General features: G+C 30.4%; 2 protein-coding genes across 2 annotated transcripts; one reads left to right on the forward strand and one right to left on the reverse strand.

Moving 5' to 3' along the window:
* Positions 1-212: 212 nt before the first annotated feature.
* LOC105768830 (pentatricopeptide repeat-containing protein At5g59600) lies at positions 213-2,202 on the forward strand. Its single transcript, XM_012589039.2, has one exon. The coding sequence runs from the start codon at positions 305-307 to the stop codon at positions 1,922-1,924; it is 1,620 nt and encodes a 539-aa protein (XP_012444493.1). The 5' UTR covers positions 213-304; the 3' UTR covers positions 1,925-2,202.
* LOC105768828 (linoleate 13S-lipoxygenase 2-1, chloroplastic) lies at positions 2,192-12,633 on the reverse strand. The gene is made up of 9 exons (XM_012589034.2): positions 12,204-12,633; positions 10,512-10,777; positions 8,293-8,533; positions 4,646-4,963; positions 4,452-4,537; positions 3,906-4,016; positions 3,525-3,826; positions 3,164-3,430; positions 2,192-3,085 (listed from the first exon to the last, which is right to left on the reverse strand). The coding sequence occupies exons 1-9, from the start codon at positions 12,565-12,567 to the stop codon at positions 2,326-2,328; spliced, it is 2,715 nt and encodes a 904-aa protein (XP_012444488.1). The 5' UTR covers positions 12,568-12,633; the 3' UTR covers positions 2,192-2,325.
* Positions 12,634-20,823: the final 8,190 nt, after the last annotated feature.

Raw genomic sequence — 20,823 nt, forward strand, 5'->3', positions numbered from 1 at the left:
TGAGAAATAAAATAAATAAATAAAATCTAATATCATTAAATTATTAATAAATTTAAATTATGATTATTTAATTTTAAAAATTATCACCCAATAAAAACTTTAGATAATTGAGTTATTAATTATTATTTTATAATTTTTAAAATTTTAAAAAAAATAAACTTATCAATACTTTAATAACTTCAGATTTAGTTTAAAAAAGAAGGCCTCGTTACCCTCTATTTTCGGATCTTTTCCAATTAGAAATCAGTCACAGATTAATGGCTGTTACTAATGTATGGGTATTCACTGAAAGCCTTGTACAACAATGAAAAATACGAAGTTTTTCAGACAAACCTTCTCTTTAGATTACATTGCTTTGTTGTTGCAGAAGTGTATAAAAGCCAAAGCCTTGAAGCCAGGCAAGCAACTTCATGCTTGGTTGTTACTTACTGGGACTGATATGGAAGTTTTGTCTTTGAATTCAAAGATTGTTGGGATGTACGCTGGTTGTGGAGATTTGAAATCTTCAGGTTCCATGTTTGGAAAAATCAAAACCCCAAATGTTTTTGCCTTGAACTGGATGGTTTTAGCCTCTGCTTTTAATGGCTACTTTAAAGAGGCAATTGGATACTTTTCTTTGATGTCTGAATCAATAAACCTTTGCAATAAGTTCACATTTTCTGTTGTTTTGAAAGCTTGTGTCGGGCTCATGAGTTTGAATAAAGGAAAGGAGGTCCATGCTGTTGTTAACAAGTTGTGTTTGGAAACCGATGTAAATGTTGGTAACGGTTTGATAGATATGTATTGTAAATGCGGAAATGTGAGTTATGCAAGGAAAATGTTCGATAGAATGGCTGAGAGAGATGTTGCTTCTTGGACATCCATGATTTCTGGTTATTGCAATGTGGGAAAGAACGAAGAAGCTCTGGGTTTGTTTGAGAGGATGAAATTGGAAGATTTGCAGCCTAATGAGTTCACTTGGAATGTGATGATAACAGCGTTTGCTAGAAGGGGAGATATCCGTGCTGCATTCGCTCTTTTTGGTAGAATGACTAAAGAAGGTTTGCTTCCTGATTTGGTTACTTGGAACACTATTATTTCCGGTTTTGCTCAAAGCCATTGTCCTTTTGAAGCATTCAACTTGTTTCGACATATGTTAGTTTCTGGGATTAAACCAAATCATGTGACTGTAACTGGATTTCTCCCAGCATGTGGATTGACAGGTTCTATTGAAAAAGGTAGAGAAATTCATTGCTTGATTTATAGATTGGGACTGGATGCCAATGTGTTTATTGCTAGTGCTCTTATTGACATGTATTCCAAATGTGGCAGCGTGAAAGATGCTAGGAATGTCTTTGATAACGTTCCTAGTAAAAATGCAGCATCTTGGAATGCTTTAATCGGATGCTATGGGAAGCATGGCATGGTTGAATCCGCAATAACGATGTTCGAAAGGATGCAGGAAGAAGGGGTGCAGGTAAACGATGCGACTCTAACTTGTGTTCTTTCAGCCTGCAGCCACGGTGGTTATGTCGAGGAAGGTTTGAGGATATTTGGGTCAATGAAACAAAGCTATGGGATTGAAGGTGCCAAAGAACATTATGCTTGTGTTGTTGATATGTTATGCCGTTCCGGGAAGATCGTAGAAGCTTATGAGTTGTTGAAGGAAATGCCATTCGGAGTTACAAACTCGATCGTTGGTGCTTTCTTCAATGGTTGTAAAGTTCATGGGAGAAAAGATTTGGCAAAGTTGATGGGCGAGGAAATTCTTAAAATGGAATTGAGAAGGCCGGGTGGGTTTGTTACACTATCAAATATTTATGCTGCTGATGAAGAATGGGGAGCCGTGGAGAATGTAAGAAAGGTGATGAAAGAAAAGAGAATCCATAAGAAGCCTGGCTTTAGTTGTGAGCCTTCGCAATTCGGTGGCTTTCTTGGAGAATAAGAATTTTAGCAATGTGGAGGCATGCCATGGTATATGTGCAAAACTGTGAACTTCTTCTTTTTTTCCTTTTAAAGCGGGCTAAGTGGGCCATGAGCTTGAGTCAGTTGTTCAAGAATCAAGACAAGCCTATCCGCATCTTTAATTTTGTTTGGATAGAATCATTTATATTCAAATACATGGATGAGTAATTGTCTTTCAGAGGAAATTTGACCTTTAAGTGTTGTATTACGTTTATGTGATCGCTTTTACTTGTTTCAATTCAGATCGTTTTTGAGTTATTTCAAGCTCTCAATTTTATTTTTATTTTAAAGAGGTCAATTTTATTTCAAGTAGACACATGTCCATACCATACCCCGAAGCCATTCGAGCATCCCATAACAGAACAATTTGAGATATTAAGCTCAGATGGAGATGCTATATGGAACTCCCTTCCCAGTGACCCCAGGCTCAGAGAATGGCTTCAAAAACTCATATGGCACAATCCCAGCACCATTTCTGTTCCTCAAATCCTTGTTTGCATTCCTCTCATCAATAATCCCTTCAAGCTCCATTAACCTCCCATTAAATTTTTCAAATGCTGCTTGTATCACAGGATCTTTGGCCCATGCCAACTCCGATTTTTCTCCCAAGTACTCCTCGTCCGGAGAATGGTTCGATAACACATCCAAAATAGCCATCACCGTGGTAGCTTGAATTTGTGAAGGGAAGCACAGTAGGAGTAAAACTTCAGGTTTATTCATGAAAAACTCCCAATCTCTTTCAGTTGCCTCTTCGGTTGGCATATTCTTTCTAGCAATCGTTGGCCTGCTGGGAAAGTAACCGGCATAGGTATATTGTCCAAAGTTGACAGATGCATGATGACCTGAGGTTACCCAAGTGATGGTTGTAACAATTTGGATCAAGTCTTGTGGTGTTTTGAGGACAGGCCACCAGGGTTCATCTTTCTTGTCACCATGCCCAACCGTACGGATTTCAGTCCACCATGCTTGAAGCTCTTCGTCTGACTCCACTAGGCTTGCCTCTGGATAGTAATGGTTCACATAATCAGAGACCCATTCTTTGAGAATATCCCAGAGAACCAGTCCATCATTGGCAAAAGGGTAATCCTTGATCGTTAACCTTAGGCCATGAGGAGCATCTGGATCTTCAACAGCCATCCCCCTAGTAATGAAGAAATTTGTTAATAAATTAATTGCTATGAAATTTTCAAATATATCTGGAAAGGCAGATTCTAAATACCTGCTAATTAGGTCTGCGGGGAGTGCTTCATGATCAAATCGCCATAGAAGGTCATAAGCAACAGAACAAATCTCCATAGAATACTTGCCAGGGCTGAAGGAGGTCTCAATGATCCCATCAGCATTTATTAGATAGGCTCGAGCTAGTGCATTGATTTCCATTGTGTAACGGAAATGGGGATGGAGCAGTCTATAGATTGGATGCATTTCACTGAGTTGTCGATTTGTAGCAATTATATAAGGTTCAGTACAACAATGGGTTCTTAGCCTGCAACAGAAACTCAACAGTTACGTGTAACTCTGATTTATAAGGCAATATTGATTATCACATACTTATGAAGAAACTTGGTAGAAATATATACCAGTGACTAATAAGCTGGTGATAACCGGAATCATGAGCAAGCACATGAGCTTTAGCAAGCCTCCAAAGCCAGACACCTGAAGAATGCCAAGAAGGCCTATATGCTTCCTTCCACTGTGGCTTCCCATCCATAGGGGGGCGAGTTAGCTCGATGGCCAAAGGCCTCAGAGTCTCGTCCGGGTTTAAGAAAAATAGCGTGCGTGATCCATATAATGTTGTCCCTGGAAGCTGTCTAACTTTCTTCACGTATGGTAGTAACAGGTCATGGTAATCTAGGACAAACAACTTTTTTTGCTCCAATGCCTACACATGAAGAACATAATTAATTAAAAAAGTTTGTTTAGCGTCAACATTTGAATGAGTACACGGACAACTTGGGTACCTCCTCCAATGAGCAGAAACCTCGGATTTGTTGCTCGACCATCTCTTTGGTGATTACCGATTCCGGGGGGCCGTAGATTGCAGGATCAAGTTTGCTCTTCAGTGGCCATTCCTATAGGGTTTTTTTGGAAACTATCAAACCTTTGGGCCTTAAACAGTTCCATTGTATTTCTTTTTGCATGCCCCATAAAGTATGCACAAATGCAATTTTAACCGAGCTATGAAATTATCATTTAACCAATACTTGCATAACTATATATATATTTGAGCAAGCATAATTATATAAATTTTATATCGGGTATGGGATGGGTTTTTGCGCGCAAAGTTGGAACCGTGGATATGGTACCAACAAGCTTAAAACTTACACAAATGATATGAACCGATGCTTTCGTAGAAGCAGCTAGCATTAAGTATTAGATATTTTAGTACTCAGGTTGAGTCTTTTAATTTTACACATTTTCAGATACCTTGAGACTAACATCGACAATTAGGTAGGTATAATTTGAAAGTTTTTTTTTTTCTATTATTTTTAAGATAACTATCATACCGTGACCAATTGAAGAGCATATGGGTTGATCCCAGAAAGAGTTTGTCGAGCGAATTCCTCATCCCTAAACCAAAAGAATTTGTCTCCTTCAGAAAAAAAAAACAGAACAAATTAGCAATCGATTAAATAATCATGCAAAATAAAATTAAAGTAATCTAACAAGTTAAAGTGACTAACTGAGAGAGAGAACTAACGTTCCATGGTTTCAGGAATTTCGAAGCGCAAGGCATTGTCACTGTCAGAAATGGCCTTGAGTAGTCTAGGAAGAATTTCTCTCCACTTATTGTTTCCCTCCTGGGGAGGCAAGTCAACCCCCTCATTGAACAGTTGGTCGATGGCTGTGAAGTATGGGAACCCAAGATCCTTATCTACAATCGCCGTCTGAAGCGCTGGGACCACCGCATGAAACACCGAGTACACCGTCTTTGCCGAGAATGTCAGTTGCTTCACCTCCGAAAAACACTCATCCCTTGGCACGTAGAACATATTACTCTTTGTCTCCGATTCTGGATCTGTATTTATTTATTTAATCAGTTAATGAATCTTTATCTAAGTTCACTGATTATATTAGAATCATCTTATCTTCAAGAATCCAATTGAAATATGCTATTTCATATTTTTAAAAGGATTTTTAATTAATATTTTACACTTTCCAAGGTCAGGTTAATTCTTCTTAATAATATTTTAATCCTAATTAATGTTGATTAGTTAAATAAAATTAATAAATAATGATAGTAGACACGGTTTATGGGTTTTTTGTTCCACTAGGTTTAGTAGATGATATAATGAGTTCAGAATTTAGAATCGTCATAAGTTTTAATATTTTTCATAAATTTTAAACCTAATCCTTTTATTATTTTTTTATTTTTAATAATTTAACCTTTTATGGATTCTTTTATAAAATAATATTAAAAATATTAATTACGAAAATGATATTACATCTAGATTATTTACGAAAAGATATTGTTTTCTACAGTAAAATCACGCGGCTTCACCCTAACTTTTTCTTAATCATCATCCAATCATCAGGTTTTAAAAAAAAAATTTATTGGTGCAGCTAGATACATTAACAGCATCAGACTGAAGTTTGATAAACTAAAACGTTTAAGGACTCAATATGAAATTTTCCCCTTTTAGCTTGGCTATTGTAAAAAAATAAACTTAATGGTGCCACGACAATGTGGGGGCATCAAATATGTTTTAGGGAATAATTGCTTCATAAACCCTTCCTTGGTTATTTTTTCTTTTTAAGGTCCTTCCATTTTGTGGGACTTCAAATATAGAATATATGGAATTTAAACTTATAGGTGAGCTTTTAATGTATATATGCTCACCCTTACACTGGATTTTTTTTTTTTGTTAAATATAGGGCAAAATTTTAAAGGTTAAAATACGCTCAATGTTATTATATTCTTTATATATTTGAAATTTAGTTTTTATACATTTATTTTCAAGAGTTTAGTTACTTTGTTTTTGAATTAAAAATTTAAGTTATTTGTTTACACCATTATAACTCTTCTATTAAATTTATCAGTGTAACATATTGAAATTAAAAAATTCTCTTGTTATCCATATAACAAAAAGTGACATTATAATGAACTTGAATTTAATAATGAATTTTAATGGTGTTTAATATTTCTTAAAATTTACTTCAATATTTTAAAAATAAAGTATTTAATTTAACTAATGGCATTATAAGAGTTGATATATCAAATTGTGTCAAAATTAAATTTTAATTTCAAAAATAAAATATAGAGATTGAATTTCAAATTTGAGCCAAATATAATGATCAAAGCTAAAATTAACCATTATTATATAATCTCAAGATAATAGAAGGATTAAAACTAAATTTTAGCCACCATCTTTTCGTGTAAAAAAAAGAAAAAAGAAAGAAAAAGAACAGGTTTCATGTAATGAGAGGGATTAAAGTGGTTATTTTAAAAAATGGAAGTACCTTAAAAAAAATAAGCAATGAAGGGTTTATGAAGCAATTATCCCTTATAACATATTTGGTGCTGCCACACTATTAGACCACACCTTTAAGTTTTTTTTTTTTTACAACAACCAATCTAAAATGGGAAAGTTTCATATCAAGTTCCTAAATGTTTTAGTTTATCACACTTCAGTATGGTGCTGTCAATGTATCAGGTGTAGACTTATTCATAGGTCGAGCTACTCATCCAAGTCCAAAGGGCCCCCAATATTTGAGAGAGTTTGGGCAAAAATACTAGGCCCAAAAATGGGCTTGAGGTAAAAAAAAATTAGACCCGTTTAGGCTATGCTTGCGCTTGAACATTCAAGGTTCGGGTCTAGCCCGACTTGACCCATTTTTAAATTTATAATACTTCATATTATGTAATTTATAATACATTAAAAAATAAACCTATACTAAATATATAATACTACACTAATATAAACATTAAAATAATGTTAAGAAGACTAAAAATTTCAATAAAAAATATATAGAATTATTAAATATTAAATTAAAATGATATAAATATTTTTTAAAAAAATAATATGGGTGGATCTGGAATGGTTTGAGTTAATCTTTGCAAATATGATAGACTTAGACAAAATTTTAAACTTGTATTTTAAGCCAAGTCGAGCTTGAGCAAGCATAAAAATATGTTAATATCATGCTTAGGCCCGACCCGATACATGAACACCTCTAGTCAAACAGCACTAATAAAAAATTATTTTTTAAAACCTAATGATTACATGATAATTAGGAAAAAGTTAGGGTAGTTCTGCTAATGTGTTAGGCAACACCCAATGTCACTGTAGAAAACAACATGTTTTCATAAATAATATAGATCTAATACCATTTTTGAAAATTAAATTTTTTAAATATTGTTTTTATAAAAGTCCACTCTACTTTCTAGATTTCAAAATATAAGTACAATTATTAGCATTGTTAGCTTTTTTGTTAGATTTATTGGTGTAATATTTTGACATTAAAAATACTCAATTTATAGTAATGTAATTAAAAATGATATGGTAATGAACCTGAATTTAACAAAACAATTTTACAATATTAACCTTTGAGCCTAAATTTTGAAATTTGAAAAATAGGACTAAATTCTTAGAAATAAAAATATATGGACTAAATTTCAATTTTACAAAGAGTGTTGGGACTTATAACTTATTTTAACCTTTAGAAGTTTAAGGTTTGTGATTTAAAGGGTTTAGGGTTAGGGTAAGTAAAGTTTAAAATTTAAGGAGTTCAGAACATAGGGATTAAAATTTTAAATTGTAAAGATTAGGGTTTTAGAATCTTATAAAGAAATTAATTAATTAAAGTTTAAATTTCACATCGTTTGATATATTTGAGTTTGCGAGTTTGTTTAAATAGTAATAATGATATAATATTTTGTTATCTAGTGTCTAAAAATAATTCTTTTGAGAACTCTTTACAATTTTTACTAGAAAATTAGTTTTTTTGTTGGTATCACACAAAATTATTTATAGTGTATTTAATATTTTGATTGAATTGATATCACAAATTTTAAATTAATTACAAAGTTATTAAAATATCATGATTTTACATAAAAATAGATATATTTTTTTTGGGTGAAAATTAGATATTAATTTTAAATATCGTGATATTCAATTTAGCTCTTCTTGTTTGAACGATATCCATTTTGGATTTATTTAAGCATTATGACAAATAGATCAATTGTACAGTGATAAGATGCACGTTTTTAGTGGTCATTAAACCGCCAAGTGGTAGCCACCCCATTGATGGATTGATTTGGTCCCCAAAGGTTCCGACAAGAGACAATTTTCAAGTGATTGAACAGTTTGACGTAACAGCTGCTGATTGGATATGTTTAGGAAGTACCTGATTCACAGCGAGGGCGACCAGTCCGGCAACGTCTAGGGTAAGGGAACTGTTTATTGCCGCCGAGCACTGGTCTTTTCTTCTTGAGATCAGAATCAGGGTCGCCCAGATCATTATAAACATCATAGTCGTATATCCTCTCAAAAGACTTGCGCTCTCCCACGCCGTTCCCTCTCAATGCCTGCAACTCTTCCTTTCTCATTCTCTTTAATCCGCTTGGTGTTTGTGACGGCAAGTATGACTGTGTTATCATTTTAAATTAATTAAATGCACGGCAATCCTCTTTGATAATAATAATCTGTGCTGTGTAAGGTGATTGTGTGGCGGGGAAGTGAATACATTAAAGGTTTTTTTTTTTTGGTGACATTAAATGAGTACTTTCAGCATCAGTGAGCAATTTTGGTGGCATATTAGTTATATGGAAAAAAAAGAAGCTATTTTTGTATGGGAAGTGGAACCGTGATCCCAAAATGGGCCCCTTATTCTCCAACAATGCAACTATATGAGCTAGAATAAAAAAAAAAAGAGTTTAAAGAACCCACATGTTTTAGAAAAAAAATTACAAACAGATGCATTCATATATTTTGTTTTTCTTTTAATTATTTGAGGTCATCTTTTACAAAAATATGCCAGATTGAATATGGGAGAAAAAATTATTTGAATCTTTATTTATAGATTTTTACTTTTAAAATTATTTTATGAAAAATATAGGACAGTAAAAAGAATAAGGAACGAGAGTTTTTATTTAGTGCAGACAATACGAACAAAAAAAATATAACATCAATTTTAACAGTTTAATAACTTAAATAAAAATTTTAAATAATTTAATAATTAAATTATAATTTTTTAATTAAGTGATTAAAACTCAGACTAAATTTGAAGGAGATAAGGTTAATCTTTCGCCGTTATCATTGAATGGTTTTGTCAGTGTTAGTGCGGTCCATAACAAGTGTTGTCCTAATCCCATAGAGCGGTCCATAAGGAGTAATGTCTAAATTCGTAAAAGTGGTCCGTAGTTCTATGTTTTTTTCTTCATTTTCCTTTATTTTTATATTCAAAGGTCCCATTTATTTGTTGTTGTTTTCCTTTCATTAGTTCAAATTCTCCATTTGTGTAATTGACTAACTACGTTTCGCATTAACAGAATCTCCTAGCAAAAACAAAATGGGAGTTTTTCACGTGAAGTTGTGTACAACAAAGTCTCATCTTTCCTCTCATGGTCGTACTCATAATTCGCTTTCAATCCTAGTGTATTGTGCATCCATTTTTAAAATGTTTTAATAAAATTAAGAGCTTTTAAGTGTTTAAACAAGAAAGATATAGATGTTTTTAAAAAAGCATCTAAAAATCGAGATATATAGAGTCGCAGTTTAATTACAATCATTTTACTTTTCTAAAAATAACAAAACCTATTAAATATAACACTAATTATTCAACCACCGATAGGACGTTTTTTTTGTCTCTGCCAATTGCATCCAGTGTCTAATCTAAATCCTAATGGTCTCAATTTGCTGGAACATCATATTACGACATCCAATACCCTATCAATGTTTTATTTAAAAATATATTATTTTTATGTAAATTTAATCGCTTTATTACATTAAAAATATCTAAATTTCAAATTACTTATTTTAAAAATAAAATTCATATTATTAAATTATTATGAAACTTAGTGTGAATTACATCCCATAACAATCATGTTATTAATCCAGAAGATATCAAAAATATGGGGAAGAAAATTTAGTATATATACCAACTTGAAAGAATCAACATCTCAGTTGTATTAATATGTGGTTATGTTGAATGAAAGAATGAATGACCACATCACTACCTTAGCCTTATATGAACAATGACTAATGTTTTGGAGAATATTCAAAATAATTGTAAAAAGTTGTTTTGATTTATAAAAGTTTATAAAATTTCCAAGTCTACTCTTGCTCTCCATACATTGAATTAGCCAATTAGGTAGATATTTGGCTAATTGTGTCTTTTTCATTGATTGGAAGTGCCATTTTGGCCATGCAAACCACGCATAAGTAAAGTTTTGGCCAAGTTTTTAGGCTTCTTAGTAAATTGTTAATTAATTGACAATTTTTTTGGCTTCATCTCACTGCCATTAATATTTTAATCTGAAGCAAAGGTACCCTACTAGATATATTACTTTTTTTTTTTCAACCAAAATATAAAAAGAGAAAGGAATTAAGGATGGGAAACGTAACCTTGGGAGGGAAGAAGACTCTCTTTTGAGGATTGTCGAACTTGGAGTGAACCCAAGAGTTACAGCTGATGGTAATAGGATCAGTGAGACCATCAAGCACGATCTCCACCAAAAACATCTCTTTGTGATGTTCATTTTCAACGACCACAGCACCTATTTCCCCAAAATCTTGGCCTACTTTGAATTCCGCCTCATATGTCACGTCGTCACCCTTCTGTTTTACTCGATGTGCATACGCTTTGATCGTCTCCTTCTCTTGCCCCGTTTCTGCATTTTCAACATTACATTTTATTTGTTTTTTGTAAATACATATATTTTTCTACATTGACAATATGATTGTATTAAGATTTTAACCCTAGTTCTTAAAATGCCAAAAGGTATTTACAATTAGTCTAAAATTTTGAAAAATTAGATGTCAATACTTATTTGGGTTGATTGTATGTTTATAAATTAAAATATATTTAACTATTTTTAAATTTTAAATTAAGTTTTATTCTTTAAACATTTTCATTTTCATTTAAATAAAATACAAAAGTGCTTAGATTTAATACAAAATATATTTACTTCAATATGTTTTAAATAATTTGGTATACATCTTTTATAGTTTGAAGCAGTTTTAGAATAAAATTAACAATCCCTTCTCTTTTGGTAATAACCTATAAATTATTTTTGAAAATACAGTATTTTAAATTTTAAAAATCTTTACAAGGTTAAAATAACTTTTAAGAAGTTATAAATTTTAATTGTTTAATCAGTTTTAAGCTTTTGTAAAACAACAGTAATATTTGAACATTTTGTTAAAATTATATTAATAGTTAGGTAATTAAATAAATAGTCCCCATCTTTCTCCTCCGATTTTCATAAACTTTCTAAAATATATATATTTAAATTTAGGTAATTAGATAAATGTTCTTTCAATGACTAGACGTGATTTATGAAACATCTCAAATCAATTGATAGATATCAAATCTCAAACCCACGTGATTGACCTTTATTTCCTCTGTTTTACTTTTAACAAAAATAAAATCAAATTACAAGATATTAAAAATAAAATAAAATACACTCAGATTATTATGTATAAAATTTAACATTTTAATTAATTTTTCATTAAAAAATAATTCAACTCTTTTAAAAGATTTATCGTTAAAGTCAATTTTAAAAGAAAAGTAAAATAAGAATCAAATTAACGAAAAATATAAACATTAAAGATTAAATTTATCATTATAATCTACATAAAATACTAAAATAATATATACAAGTATATTATATTATATATTATACTTTTATGACTTCCATGAATATTATATGTATTTTGTAAACATTTTACATATGCTTTATTCATATATATATATATATATATATATATATATATATATATCAGGTATACCGTAGCATAAGTTATAATATATTAAAAAATCATTTAATAAAAAGTGACATAGAGTGCTTTGAATTCAGACATGGGAGTTGTTATGTATGGATGTAGACAACGTCCATGAAAATTGATATAGAATGCAACGATGTTGCATAAAACAATCTCTGCCCATTGCCACTGGTTCCATTTTTTTTTTTTTTTTGAATCTGCCTTTGGATATGTATATATATAGTTGGAGCTGGGAAGAAAGAAGCTCTAAAATTTTCTCCTTTTTTTTTTTTTGGGGGAGGAAACAGCGAAATTAGTTTGATGATCACTTACTGGGGTCCAGCTCGAGACTGACAAGCTCCAAGAGGATTGATTTGCCGAGCAAGTCTTGGATATCATCTATCCCTCTACTTAACCCTAAGTTGGAGAGGAAACCACCTACAGTTTGTTTAACTGTGACCACACCTTTCACAGTGTAGTCAGTTAGGATACCATCATCGGTGAAGTTAACGTCTACCGCGGCTTTGATTTTGTTCGGAACAACCCTGGCTTTAAAAGGTTTCGCTGTCTTGCCCAATGAAGAACAGGCGTTGAAAGGAAGAAATGCGAGGGCAGTGCCGTGGGAAAATGGCTTATGCAATGGCGAGGCTAGGGTTTTGGTGGTGGTGTGAGGATGGTAAACATGCGGCTTCAACATTATTTGGGGGTAAATTGTGAATAAGATCGGTGGATAGGTATATTTGAGGTTGTGGTAGTGGGAGAAGAAAACCACGCTAGTTTTATAGGTGGAGGACGAGTTAAAACGCAAATGACTTTTCGATCTAATTATTTATTAGACTTTTTTAAATTTAAAATTTACTCTTTATTTTTAGTTATTTAGCCACTATATTTTTAGATTTAAAATTTAAGTTTAATTATTAATACTGTTAAAATCTGTTTGTTAAATTTAAATTTATTATAATATTATTTTTTAATCACATAATTATGACATCACACCAATAAATTTAACAAAAAATATTAACCATGTTCATAATTAATCTTCAATTTTGAAATATGAAAAGTAAAGTAGTTAAATTCTTAAAATAAAAATATAGAAACTAAATTCCAATTTTTAAAAGTCTATAAGCTCATGGCATATTTTAACTTATTTATTACAATTACTTCCATGTAAGGATGTTATTTATTTGAATGAAAATTATTCTATATACTATTAGTGAAGTGTTTTAGACTCCACAAGCAATTTAAAAGTTTGACAAATGTATTGTAAGATATAGTAATAAATAAATAAATTTAATTACATAAATAAATGTAATACTTGTCATACCCTCAACTCACTTGTAAGGTTTTAAAAACAGTATTATTTGATCGGGACTAGTTGGGCTAATCGAATTAGTTGGACCTGAATCAATCCAGAGATCGACTTGAAAAGTGGCTTTGAATTAGTCAAACCAGTTGAATTAACTAAAAAACCGATTGAACCTATGATCGAATTGGCAAAAAGAAACCGGATGATTCGGATTTTTGAATTTTTTAAATATTTTTGATTTTTTTTAATCCAACTGATTAAACCAATAGGTTGACCAGTCAATTTTTTCTGATTTTATTGTTAGTGAGACAATTAAGTGAACGGCTAATAATTTTCCCTTATTTACTAATCGCGACACGTGAAAATTGTTTATTTTTAGTGAAAGAAGTGATGAATGAACAGAGTACACGTGGCGACACGTGAAAAATGAGCTAAAAATGAGGTGAGGGGTCCTTCTCATTAAAGCCGCCATAATATAGCTCCAGTGTGAAATACAAAAAGAAAAAAAAATGTTAAAAATATTTGAATTTTCAATAATTTAGGAACTAGGCATGGTTCAACATTCAATCAAACTGAAGCTAGCTTGCTTAAGATTTTAAACATTGATTCATCCCAATAATATAAAAACATAACTATTGCTGAATTTGACATTAAAAATCATTTTAAATTTGTAGTTCATAGTATTTTATATATTTGTTTGCTTTTTAACTTATTAATTATATAAATATATTTATTATAATAAAGCATAAATATTTTTAATAATATAAAGATGGAAAAGTTAACAAGTAAACAATTTAAATTTCTATATATTACACTAACAATTATAATGTACAAATAACAAAGAAAAGATATTTAATAAAAATTTTAAAATCTTTTTTAATTTTATGAATTTATATTTTATACATTTCAAATGTATATTATATTGAATAATAATATATTGAGCAATATTTTCTCGTATCATATTAAGAGAAACACAAGAGGTATTTATACATGTTTCTAATGCTATTATTACAGCTACCCATTGTTTTGTCTCGGCCTTTGGGCCAATGGCATTGACATTCCCTGTCACTAGTGCTGACTGTAACAGCCTAATTTCTAATAGTGTCGAAAACAATGATTCGAGATCACTAAATCCGACCAATGAGTCTTAAAATTTAATAAACTAATAATTATGGGTCAAGTATGGATTTAGAAGAATTTTTAAATTAGTGAATTTTGTGATTTAAAAAAAATTTAATAGGTAAATTGGGTCTAAAATGAGGTATCGAGACCTCGAGTTTATAAACCAAGCCATAAATATTTTTATAAATATTTATGGAGTGTCATTGAGTTAGTATAAAAGTTTCGTTAGAAAATTTTAACGTTTGGATAGTCAATTAATTAAAAAGGACTAAATTGAAAATAGTACAAAATTTGTTAAATTGTGATTAAATAGCTTAAGTGACTAATAAGGAGGGATTTAAAAGGCAATTAGGCCCAAATTATATGGGCTGGACGGCTAGACAATAAAAAATCAGCAAGAAAGTAAGGAGAAACAAGGGCAAAATTGGAAATTTAACAAATTAAATATATAATGCAAAGATAAAAGTGAAAAATCTATAGATTTCTTCATAATTTATCAGCAAAAACGACATATGAGGTCTGAAACAAGCTGGTTTCTCATATTTTTATACCATGGGAGTTCAATTCTTGCTTTATCTTTGAAAATTTTATGTCTTGTGACTTTTACAACTAGGTCCAACTATTGAATTCATTAGTTTTTGATTCCATGGGTGATTTTGTAAGTTACTATGAATAGGATCTGGAATTTTATGATGAATTAATATATATTTTAAGTTTTAATTTCATTATATTATGATTTTATTAAGTGATTTTAGCATAAAATGATTTTTAGGACCTAATTGTGAAAGAGTTAGGAATTGGGGTTTTGTACTGAAATTATGAATATCAAAGGCTGTATAGTAGTCTAAAATGGTTGGAAAAGATGCTAATTGAGAAAAATTAGATCAATTGAAGGGTTAATTGAGTAGGGACCAAATTGTAAAAATTGTAAATTGTGGGGGTAAAAGTGTAATTTCAAAAATTGAAAGGCATAAATTGTGTAGTAAATTAGTCTTGAATTATATGCTAATGAATAGAAAATTTTATATTATAGATCGGGAATCCGAAGATAAAAGTGGAAAAGAGAAAGTGTTAAACTAGTTTATGAACTTTTACAACTTCTACGAATTGGCCCAGGTAAGTTCATACGGCTGAAATTTTATGATTAATTGTTAATGTGGGAATGATATAATGTATCAATCCGTATATTGTTGTTGAATTATGATTATGGTAAATGTAACACCCCCTAACCCCAAACCGTCGCCGGAATAGAGTTACGAGGCATTACCGGACATATCAGGTAATTTACGATAATTCTTAATTAAATATTAAACAAATTAAGATAAAATCATAAAATCATATAATATTTTAGTAATTGACTTCATTCTTTTTTAAAAAATCCGTGACATTTACGCTTGTTTTTACATAAAACCCCCTGCAATTAAAACCATTTCATTTTCAAATCACAACCAATTCATTTCACATTCTCAATTTCTATTCCAAATACTTTCTAATCAACTTAATCAACATAATATCAATTTAAATTTAACAATATACTAAATTAAATAAATATAGATAAACTTCTTTCATTATAATTCATAAACTTATAATACTAACATTTTCAACCATTTATATTAAAAACATAGTAACCTTTATACATGTCCTATGTACATGCCACATTACCAAGGAAAATTATACATCACCAAAAGTTTGTTTGAAGTCGGTCCGGCTTTGGATGTTTGGTTCGGTATTTGACTTCTACAACTGCAAGACGAAACAACCGTGCATTGAGTATGCATATACTCAATGGTATCACTATAATTCAATTATCACTACTAATAAACAATTCAACCTTTTATATTATCAATTAATTAAATATATAATTATCATTCTTATTTCTTTATTTCAAATTTCACTATTCACATATACTATGTTACTAAATTTAATTTTATCACCAATTTATTTCATTTGCCCTATTAACTCGACTCGGCCTCGGCGGATACAGATTCAACCAACACACCAAGATATCGATGTCGATAATGATAATGATATTCAACACACAAAGTCTTGAACACATAATGATATGATAACGATGATTCGACACACAAAGTCTTGAAGTCGATAAATGATATGATATGATTTCGACACACAAAGTACCGAATCGATAATGATGTGATGAGTCGGCACATAAGTGCACGATCGATGTCGGCAAATACCCCATACACTTCCATATCCTATGGCATGCCAACTATATCCGACTAGCCCGACTAGTTAATAGGGTATTTAATTCACTTTTCAGTATAAATTTCCATATTAATTCAGTATCAATTATAATTCCTTAATTCAATCGGTTTCACAGTATTACAGTAATTCTTTACTTCAGTAATTTCACAATTCAATGCATTATGCATAACAATATTCAGTATTTTCACAATTCACTCAGTAATCAAGACAATATTCAGTATTCCATAATTTGGTTCAGTATCAGTTTCAATTTCATTACTACATTATAAATTTATTATTTATTAAACATTTACCTTAAAATACTTACCACACATAATTAGCAAATTAAACACTTAATAATAATAAAGTTTGAATTATAGTGATACAAACCGTAATTCCGTGTCTATTCCTCGTCCACTTTTCTTTTCCTTTCCTCGTGGATGCCTCGGGTGCGATATTAGCTACGAAAAGAAATTAAGATAATTTTCATAATCATTAGCACAACACAATTTACTTGCTGAAATTTTATCTAACTTTTACTTTAATTTCAATTTAATCCTAACTAAATCTATATATTTTCTTTCTCAATTCATACCTTCTTGCTACTCAATTTCTTGCCAAACTTATATGTAACTATCTAATTTTATCATATTTTCATAATTTCGAATTTATTTCAATTTAATCCCTAAAATATAAAACTTATAGTTTCTTTTACAATTTAATCCTTTTTCAATTCTAACTTAAAATTCATGCTATTTAATCCCTAATTCATCTCTTTTGTTCAACATAAACTATACTTGAAAACCTATGAACTTACAAAACATCAACTTAATCCCATCAAAACTTTGTTTTAAAGCTTTTAAAACATTAGAATTAAGAGAAAATGGCTAATTTGACTTACCAAATTAAATTTCAAGCTTCAAAACCCTATTTTCCCTTTTTCTTCTTTTCTTCTTTCTCCCTGTTTCTCCCCTGTTTCGTCTCTTCTATTCTGTTTCTTTCCTTTCTTTTGCTTTGTTTTTATTTCATTTTATTTCATTTACTTTATATTATATTAATTAATTATAAATATTACAAATGTATGTATTTTATTAGTACACTTGCATTAAATCATTACCATACACTTGTTTCAATCTAACTAACTTATCAAATAAAAATCTCATAATATTATTATTTAATTAACAATTATCTTTTACTAAATTTTCAAGTAAATAAATAAATATAATACACTTGTATTTTATTTTTACCACACACTTGGCAAAATCATAATTTATTATTACCCAAAAATCTTATACTAATTATTTAATTACTAAATATCTTTTAATTTAATAATAACTAATAACTAATAATAAATAATAAATATCATTAATTATATAATAAACAAATAAATTCTTAAATTTTATTCCTTTATGCCGCCTCAATCATTTTAAATGGCTTAATTGCCATTTTAGCCCTTTTTACTTTCTTTTAATCTATGATTAGATTTTCACTTCTATTGTAATTTAATCCCTTTTGCTAATTACTCTTAATTGAGCCAAATTCACCTATCTAAAACCTAATTAAACACACAACTAATCTCGTAAGTATTTCTAATAATTATTTATGACTCAGTTTACTAAGACGGAGGCCCGATAATACACACTTTTCTGGTGCCCACTGATTTTGGGTCGTTACAGTAAAAATGAGAATAAAATAAGATTGTTAGTTCAAATTAAATGATATGCAGGATTGAGTACATACATCTGGTAACCAGTGATGAATTGACGAATAAGTCCATGGTGGATCCATGGCAAAGTGTGAAATGTAGGTATGATATTCCAGTGAAGAAAACCATACTGAGTTGTGAAAAGTAGGTATGATATTTCCATGAAGAAAACCATATTGAGTTATAGCCTTGTGAAATATTCAAGCAAATTGTGACACAATGCAAACGATGTACTCAATTCCGTAAGACGATCCTTAATTTGACAGGTATTTGTAAGTGCAATTGAAGCTAAATGTCGGAATAGAAGTTGACATCTGATATTGAGCTCGATTGGATAGATTCATTGTTTGAGATTGTGGTTGGCAGGAAATGTTAAATTTTTAATTGTTTATTAATGTTGTTGGTGAAATTTTGGTAAGATTTTATTATGAGCCTATGAACTTACTAAGCTTTCTGTAAGCTTACTTGTGTGTGTGTTTATTGTTTCTTGTAGATTGATGTATATATATATATATATATATATATATATATATATATCGGAGGATCGGATCTACATCACACTATCCGGATTTACTCCGGTAGATTTTGTTAAACAAGTTTTTGATTTATATGGCATGTATAGGGACTTGGTCATTTATTGTGTATCCTTATGATATGTCTAAGAAGTAGCAAGTAAATATTCGATAATGATTAGTTATTGAAATGGCTATGTAGGAACGTGTTTTGGTGTTGTGTGAGTTTAAATGATAGTTAATACAAAGAAACTATAAAAGAGTAAAAATTTGCAATGGAATAGTTTTTGAGCAGCAGCATTGATGTGACTTTGAAAAATCATCAAAAATAGTGGAAATTGAATTAGGGAGTGAACAAGATATAGAATTAAAGCCGAATGAGTCTATTTTCATATGAAAGAAATAAAGTAAGCAAAAGAGTTGTATATTTTACATAATTGAATTTTAGTGAGACAGAATCAGAATAGCTTTTGAAATCCCTATTCTAAATTTAGAAAATCATTAAAATTATACAAAAATAATTTGGAGTTATAATTTATATGTTTAGATTCCTTAGTGAGCCTATTTTTCAATAGAAACAAATGATAATATTATCCAAATTCTGTACATTGAGATGATTAATTTTTAGTGAAGAGGGGTCAAAGCTGTTGAACAGTGAAACAATGGAAACTTTAAAGAATAAACTGTACTAATTGGATAAACCAAAAATTATGAAAATTTTATGGTAAGAAGATATATCAGTCTAGTTTCAGGAAAATTTACGGATCTAAATTTTGAGTTTCGTAACTCGAGTTATAATTAAATTAGTGACTGTTGAGCAGGTGGACAGTTTTATTGTAAATAGTAAAATAAATTGTTTTAATTTGATTAAGTATTCGGAAATTTTTTAACGTTCCTTGTTTGGGCCCGAACCATTTTTATTGCATGATTTTGGGTCTTGAGATTCCTTTTTAGGGACATATTGAATGAACGTGAGTGAATTAATTTTAAAAGCAAATTTTTTTATATGCTTCGAACTAGTAAGTTAAGTCAGGTAATTCCTCGTGCTCGATTCCGGCAACGGTCTCGAGTAAGGGGTGTTACACTGACATTCTCTGGGCGTCCCTTGGCTTATTAGGCGCTTGCCTGCTGAGCAAGCGGTCCTTTCTGATATTGGGATTGACTCCTCTAGCGAACCTCGCACCTGCCAGTCACGAGCGAGGATCCCTTGCAGGGCTCGCGATCCCCCCCACAGACATATTTTGTGACCTTGTCCCGGCGAGGCTTGTGCGAGCTCTCCTCTCGCGACCTCATTCCTGCGAGGCTTACGCAAGCTTCCCTTGCGGGCTTTTCGCGCCAGATATCTTTGCAAACATCTAACATTCCTGCGAGGTCCTCAGCTGACTACGCCTATAGGCGAACATTCTTTTTCCGGGTCAAAAATCCAGATCTTATCGGTCACTTGGGCTGGCGGTTCCCAAACCCTAACATAATTAATGTAATGACTCAAAATTTATGGGTATCGAAAAAGTGCATTATCGGGGCTCCGTCTTAACGAAATGGGTTTATAAATAATAATTACAAATATTTATGAGTCTAGTAGTGTGTTTAATTAGGTTTTAATTAAGTGAATTTAGCTTAATTAAGAGAAAATATGAAGAAGGACTAGATTGAATAAGGGGTAAAAGTTGAATTATAGATTAAAAAATATAAAGGACCAAAATGGAAAATAAGGTATTAAGTAATAGTTGAGGTGGCAAAACAATGAGAAAAAATCTAAAGATTTTAATGATTTAAGTTATTAATAATTAATATTAGAATATAATAGTATAAATTATTATTTAGTTGATATTATCTTATTAAATTAATGAAATATATATAAATTAAAGCCAAATGTATGGTAATAAAATATACATGTGTAATAAAATAAGCATACAATTGTAATTCATGGATTTAAATTACTTATTATTTAAGTAAATAGTTATTTATTATTTATTATTAAGTAAAAGATATTTATTAATTAAATAATTATATTATAAGATTTTTATGTGATAAATAAATTAAAACATGACAAATATATAATGATGATATAGTACATGTGTAAATATAAGTAATATTACACTTGTA

Source organism: Gossypium raimondii, chromosome 5 (genome assembly GCF_025698545.1).
Source record: "Gossypium raimondii isolate GPD5lz chromosome 5, ASM2569854v1, whole genome shotgun sequence".
Lineage (NCBI taxonomy): Eukaryota > Viridiplantae > Streptophyta > Magnoliopsida > Malvales > Malvaceae > Gossypium > Gossypium raimondii.

Excerpts from the sequence above, each read along its gene's own strand:
- LOC105768830 (XM_012589039.2), top strand. The coding sequence starts at position 305 with ATGAAAAATACGAAGTTTTTCAGACAAACCTTCTCTTTAGATTACATT.
- LOC105768828 (XM_012589034.2), bottom strand. The coding sequence starts at position 12,567 with ATGTTGAAGCCGCATGTTTACCATCCTCACACCACCACCAAAACCCTA. Across the intron at positions 3,827-3,905 it reads GTTTCTGCTCATTGGAGGAG|GCATTGGAGCAAAAAAAGTT; the intron begins GTACCCAAGTTG and ends CTTCATGTGTAG. Across the intron at positions 3,431-3,524 it reads CACCAGCTTATTAGTCACTG|GCTAAGAACCCATTGTTGTA; the intron begins GTATATATTTCT and ends TTTCTGTTGCAG.